Source organism: Trypanosoma conorhini (genome assembly GCF_003719485.1).
Source record: "Trypanosoma conorhini strain 025E chromosome Unknown Tco_14.4_contig_00543, whole genome shotgun sequence".
In the NCBI taxonomy this organism is placed as follows: Eukaryota; Euglenozoa; class Kinetoplastea; order Trypanosomatida; family Trypanosomatidae; genus Trypanosoma; species Trypanosoma conorhini.
Window position 1 is genome coordinate 7,772 of NW_021704591.1, and position 6,205 is coordinate 13,976.

Consider the following 6,205-nt stretch of genomic DNA (forward strand, 5'->3'; position numbering starts at 1 on the left):
ACTCATCATTTGGTGGGTCGCCAATTCGGGCTTTTCCCATTTCCAACATCGTCACCAGAAACTGACACGTCGGCTCGGCTTTTTTTACGATGAAAGGATGCCTTAGTGCGTCATCAACGCTGGGACGCCGCGCAGGATCTTTTACTAAGAGAAACGACGCAAACGCTCTACACAGCGACGACCAACGTTTTGCGGTTTTCATAGCGGGTGGTGGGCCAGTGCTTATTTTAAGCAGTGCTCGCACAGGATTCAAGCCCATCAACGGTGGTTGTCCATCGCACATCTCCAAAAAGAGGATTCCAGCGCTCCACACATCGGCTTTGCTATCGTACGCCCTTCCACCTGCGACTTCGGGAGCCATCCAGTACGGCGTCCCAACGACGGTCTTACGCGTGCCTCTCGGAAGCGTGAGCAACGTGGCAAAGCCAAAGTCCCCCAACTTTACTTCACCACGCAAAGACAAAAGAATATTATCGGACTTAACGTCGCGGTGGACACAGCGGGAATTGTGGAGACACAGAAGAGCCTGAAGCACCTCTCGCATCAACGTTGCCAGCTGTGCCTCGGTGAACACTACCCTTTCCCCCTCCAATGGAAACAACAAATCAGTCAATTTACCACCGTCCATCAACTCCATGACGAGAAATAAATGACTGCCTTTTCGGTAGCAGTCATGCAGCGTCACAATATTGGGATGGTGCAGTGCCTTCAGCAGTGATATCTCCTTCACGAGGGAAGGCGGCAGCTTTTGACCCCGACCTACGGTGATGCGCTTGATTGCAACTTTGTCGCCATCTAATGTCCGCACGGCTTTGAAAACTTCCCCTTGTGACCCACAATCCAGCCTTTCCCAGTCACTGAAGAGAGACTCTGGATCACCATCAGAGAGCAGTGGCCCCAGCACCACACTCTGAGGCTCCAACAACGACACTAAAGAAGGAGCACCTTTCCTAGTTTCTTGTTGTTCTTCAGATATTATTCCTTTCGCAATGGGTGGAGGATTTGTCACCACTCCGCGCTGCAGCTGTAATTGGTAGAGAGTCTTGGCACAGTTCATCGGCGTCGCCTCATTTCCAGCCAGCGCGGCGGAGGTTATGCCCTGATGCAGCAGCCATTTCCGCACCGCGGGCGGAAGAAGATTCAGGCCGAAATCTTTCTTCTCGCTTGCGGCATTTACATGGATGCGATGCCTCACCTGAGCCGGTGGCCCAAATGTGATGGCGGCGGTCCGCCCACGCCTTGCACTAATATTTGCGAGAAACGTGATCGTGTCACACAGCTCCTCCGCATTCTCAAAGGAGAGATGCACTTCTTGTGGCTCCACTGGCACCAACGTTTCTTTCCCACGAACAAGGTGTAACACCGGGACGAGTTCCAGGACGAACGGTTGCCCCACACAGCAGTTCTCCGCCACACAACATCGCCGAACCACCGCCTCCGGAAGATATATAATTTCTATGGGACGACACGAGGCCTTCTTCTGGGCAAAGCGCAGAAGGTAGTTGCCGCTTGTCACGAACCAATTAAATTCCCACACAAGAATGTTGGTAACGCGACGCCTGCGTGATGCCCACCCGGAGTACTCCGGCTCATTGTAAGCCTTAACCTGAGAGAGGGTAAAGTTGCTCTTGGCGAGTTCCTGACAGATCGCTCTGTCAGGACGATTCAACAGCGTCATGAAGATCCCAACTATGCCTTCGCCTCAGAAATTGGACAAAGAATGAAGTTAATTCAAGACCGCATGCGTGGCTGTGGACACACGTGACACCAACCGGGGAAGTAACTGGGAAGCACAGACACACGCACACGTACAATCAAAGAAACACTGTCGTAAATAGCACGTGTTCGCACAACATGTATACCCCCTGCAATAAGTTTCGGACACATATACATTACACGTCAAGGTTTCAAGTCAATGTGAAAATCAGGCAACAAACAATCCGCAGGCACAAGTAACCGAATACACATCAATACACAATGACAGCATGTATGCCGTAATGGTAATATAGATGTACGTTTATAGTGCCCTTCTTGCCTCGTTCCTCCGTTCAGTTTTTGTGCTCATTTCATACCAGTGGGTGAACATCCAACAACGGCCCTCTCACGCAGAAAAGAAGGGACAGACAACGCCACAAAAGAGCAAACACGCTAACAAACAGAAAAAAAATTCACAATAACATTACTATGAAAAAGAAGAGAAAAAAAAAAGGAGGTCACCGTTTTCATTGCTTCCCTCGAAGTCGGGCAAACTGCTCCTCCAGATCGTCTTTTTCACTATCAACTGGTTCCACAGAGGCTTGCGCCATGGGGTTCGTTTTGCTGATTCTAATCCTGTCATCCAGGTGCTGTTTGATGTCTAAGCCGTGTTCGTCCGCCACCTGCGCCATCAGCATGCTGACCTCATCCTCCGGCATACTTGTCGCCGTTGTTTGTCCGATGGCGTTCTCCATGTATTCCGAGGTGACGTCCATTGTCTCGAACTGTTTCTCAAACTTGTCCATGAGACTCGAGATAGCCTCCGGGTTCATTGAGTGGAGCACCGTGTCCATCCCCTTCACCATTTGCCCCATGCCTTTCGTCACCATCTTCATCTTTATGGCGGTATCCAGCCTTGACACGACTGCGTCCATGCGAGCCGCGAGGCGAAGGTGATTAATGGATTCGTTCTTCTTCCGGATGCTGTTCTGTGCGAAGATACGGGCCCCGTCCATGTTTCCCTTCTCCATTGCCTGCTTACACTTCCGCATCTCCTGCTTTTGCTCCTTTTCACAGCGCGTGGAGTTCTTTGCAAACTGTTTTGCGACGAACTTCAGTTGAAATTGAAGATCCTGCAACTGATTAAGTGACATCGTGTTCCACCACCACGTGTGCTTCTTCTACGCGACAGACAACGAAATCGGAGAGAGAAGAAGAATAAAACAAGAACAAAAAAAAACAGCGTGACAATAGCCACAATAGCGTTAGTAATAAGGCGGCAGGGATAGACAAACAACGCTTGCATCATCATCATCATCAAGCAACCACAGTTCTCCGTGACCGGAGTAAAAGAAGAAAAAAAAACGCGCCAAACGCCACGGCCTTCTCAGCTACTCATTCTGAATCCGCATTCATGAGTCTGTCCATCTCCGTTCTCAACGCCTCGTTCTCCAGCGCCGCTGCCACCCGTTCTTTGTCCGATATCTGCTTCTCCAGTTCACGCTGCTGCAGGTGTGAACCATCAACTAAACTAATGTCAATTTTCGAATCGCACATCCATGCCGGGAGGGTTTCCTTCAACCTAGCGTAAACACAAAGGCAAATAATTGCCATGAGACTGCAATGAATCACGGTTGGTTTCAACACAACCCTCACCACGGCTATTTGGTTCGAGGCACGGGCGCCACGCATAGCTTCTGAGCCATCAACAAAGGAGTTGCCGTAGTACTTGCCGTAAGCGACGCTGCAGCGTTCAGGTGCCACAACCCCCAGTTCCGCCAGTGTGCAACCCCGCTTCTCCGGGTCCCGTATTGTGGAGATCTCGTAGAACACGTCTTCCGCCGTGTACTCTTCGGACATCCTCCTTTTGGACTTCACGGCACAAAAAAAAAATCCCAGGAGGTGCGGCGGAGATAAGCCAGGGTATTCTTTCGTACCCCAAACACAAGAGAACATCGCAAGGTATGTAGGCAGGCACCGGTGAAAAGAGTACCCCGTCGGCAAGAAGAAGAAATAATAATAAAATGAAGGACATTTCACATACAAGAAGGAAAATACAGAAAAATAGGAGTCAACATATTATTTTTTCCCCCTCCTCATCGTTCTCTTTTTCTTCGCAGGCATCGTATTTACATACAAGAGAAGGAGTGCATAAGACATTACTGCCCACTTACGCTCCTCTGTGTTTGCCTTACTTCAGAGGTATTTCGAACCACTCGCACCACTCCTCTATTTCCTGTACTACTGGATGCCGCTCACCGTGGAAACGTTGCGTCGTCACCCGCGCTGTTCGTAGATGCCGCCCCGCCTCCTCCTTTTTACTCACCCAAAGGAGAAATAAGCCAAGCACAAACTGTGCTCGTGCCGTCGTCGGGTGTGAAGTGGTAAAGCGCTCTCTCTGAATTTTGTAAATGGCATGCAACATCTTAGAGACATCGGCCAAATTTTCCTTTCCAAAGGCCTTCGCGGAGGCGTAACCCGTGTCCTGCACCACCTCATCATCTTCGTACCGCTTGACGGCCTTTGCTGCTAGTGCCTCCTCTACAATGTCCTTGAGGTGATGCCGCAGGTATTTTAGCCAAATGTTCTTCACCGTGTCGTAGAGTGCCATAGCCGCCTCCATACTGGCCTTGGTCGCAAACACATTGGCCAGATCAAAATAACCAAAGGCCGTCAAGACGTCCTCTGGTCCATTCAGTACACTCAGATAGTACGTGGCGGCTGTCAGATGCTGTATAGCGGCTTCAATTTTATTATCAGCAGCGTACAGTAGTCCAAATGTCTGATGAAGTTCTGCCTTCATCGCCGTGTCAACCTCCCCCGGGTGGTTAAGAATAATGAAATGAGCAAGGGACAACATCTCCTCTGCATTTCCATAGCGTCCTAAAAACTGATTGGTGCGTGCTAGGTGGAAGTAGGCCGGCACAAGCTTGACACTCGTTTTCCCGTAAAACCTTTCCTTTAGCCGCAACGTTTTCACACCTGCCTCAGCTGCCGCCTCGCCGTTTCCCTCCACCAACAGTCTACGACTCTCATCTTGGGCCCGATCCAGCAGCTGGGCAATGACTGTTGCCACACGATCTCCATGCGCAGAACGGGCCGCCAGCGCATTGATGCCGTTGGAGGGGGCGTCCATCAGGTGGAGTAGCTCATTGAACCTGCTTTCAAGACTCGCCCAGCCCGCGCCCGAGATGTCGCAGGGATCACCGTCCACGCCCGCCGCCCCTTGCGACGTCTCGGGGTGGCCTTTCATGCACGATCCAGACCTGCTCCTCATGGAAGCCGCAGGTGGCAATATATATGCCTGCAAGAAAAAGCAAAACAGACAAAAAGAAAAGAAGTGGGAGAAATCCAAAACACGAAAGAGTGAAGACGAAGAATAAAAAAACAACAACAACCAGTTGAGGAACGACGAGATAAACCAACAACAATCCTTCAGTGAAAGCACATTGCCAAGAAAAGCTTCACCAAGAAAAAAACTTCTGTCCTGACAAGTGCAACCCATTTCCGCCATGGAGTTGGGTGCGCGTTACACTCCAAATGCTTCACAGGCTATATTCCAACCGAGCTACACCCTCTCGAGTGAAATATATGTAAAAAATAATTTCGGAAACACGTCGAAGTAGGCGATTGCTGTGCTCACGCCATTTGTTTAATTTCTACCAAGCTGAGAAAGGCTTCCTCTACAGACATACACACAGAAACACAAAAAGAGAGAGAAATAGATGCATGTGGCCTTTCGGTGCCGCTCGCAGCCTCTCTCCATCCCCTAATCCGATTCAGAGAGCATCAAAGCATGAACTCGCCATCCCATTTCTGTACGTTGCATCTCAGACACCTACTTCACCTTGAAGATGACAAGGCACCACCTCACACCCTTGCTTCCTCCCGTATCCCTCGACTCAAGAAGCTCGTTCATCCACAGCCATCGCCCAACACAACGGGTGAGGAGTCACATTTATACGATGAACATTAAATATATCCTATTCCAGTTCCCCTGGGAATTTCAGCTGCACAGCCCTAGCATCACTCCCAAGTACCCTGCATCATTGGAGAAAGTCAACGGCCTGCAAAGGGACACCCACTCGATAACGATTGGGATCGACCAATCCAGAAGAAGGGATAAGGTTATCCACGCCGACACGCCATCGGAGCTATAAGTTTCTTGATCGTCACTACACTGAGGGGCAGAAAAATAAGAAGAAAAACATAAGGACTAATAAAAGAGGAACATACACAACAATTAGCAATGTGTCGAAAAAAAAAGTTACTGGTGACAATAAAGCGTGCTTCGGCCGCGTCACGTAAAATTACACTTATCACCCCCAGTTCCGAAAAATTTTATTGCTGGTTTCCTACAGTTAGACTTTACTACTCAGTTAGTTACGATCACGGGATTTGTCCCTTTATTTTATTGCCTAATCGCTGTCCTCAAACTTGGTACTCGCACGGTTGTTATCGAGATTTGGGGTGGGACGCCCGAAGCCACGGCCGCCACGATCACCAAAGC

The 6,205-nt window shown here is 49.8% G+C and overlaps 5 protein-coding genes across 5 annotated transcripts, besides 2 other annotated features; 1 reads left to right on the forward strand and 4 right to left on the reverse strand.

Annotated features, from left to right (window-relative positions):
• Position 1: 1 nt before the first annotated feature.
• On the reverse strand, positions 2–1,678 carry Tco025E_07237 (putative p21-activated kinase 3; the record flags this gene model as incomplete). The annotated part of the gene is made up of 1 exon (XM_029374103.1): positions 2–1,678. A coding segment is annotated over one exon (1,677 nt), but the record flags the coding sequence as incomplete, so codon positions are not given.
• A 544-nt stretch (positions 1,679–2,222) lies between these two features.
• Positions 2,223–2,849, reverse strand: Tco025E_07238 (charged multivesicular body protein 1; the record flags this gene model as incomplete). The annotated part of the gene is made up of 1 exon (XM_029374104.1): positions 2,223–2,849. The coding sequence occupies one exon, from the start codon at positions 2,847–2,849 to the stop codon at positions 2,223–2,225; it is 627 nt and encodes a 208-aa protein (XP_029226068.1).
• Positions 2,850–2,904: 55 nt separating this feature from the next.
• Positions 2,905–2,937: a microsatellite.
• Positions 2,938–2,998: 61 nt separating this feature from the next.
• Positions 2,999–3,015: a microsatellite.
• A 75-nt stretch (positions 3,016–3,090) lies between these two features.
• Tco025E_07239 (putative MIP18 family protein) lies at positions 3,091–3,555 on the reverse strand (the record flags this gene model as incomplete). Its single annotated transcript, XM_029374105.1, has 1 exon — positions 3,091–3,555. One exon carries the CDS (start codon positions 3,553–3,555, stop codon positions 3,091–3,093), a length of 465 nt encoding a protein of 154 aa, XP_029226069.1.
• A 331-nt stretch (positions 3,556–3,886) lies between these two features.
• Tco025E_07240 (zinc finger, MYND domain containing 12) lies at positions 3,887–4,948 on the reverse strand (the record flags this gene model as incomplete). The annotated part of the gene is made up of 1 exon (XM_029374106.1): positions 3,887–4,948. The coding sequence occupies one exon, from the start codon at positions 4,946–4,948 to the stop codon at positions 3,887–3,889; it is 1,062 nt and encodes a 353-aa protein (XP_029226070.1).
• Positions 4,949–5,549: 601 nt separating this feature from the next.
• Positions 5,550–5,855, forward strand: Tco025E_07241 (uncharacterized protein; the record flags this gene model as incomplete). The annotated part of the gene is made up of 1 exon (XM_029374107.1): positions 5,550–5,855. One exon carries the CDS (start codon positions 5,550–5,552, stop codon positions 5,853–5,855), a length of 306 nt encoding a protein of 101 aa, XP_029226071.1.
• Positions 5,856–6,205: the final 350 nt, after the last annotated feature.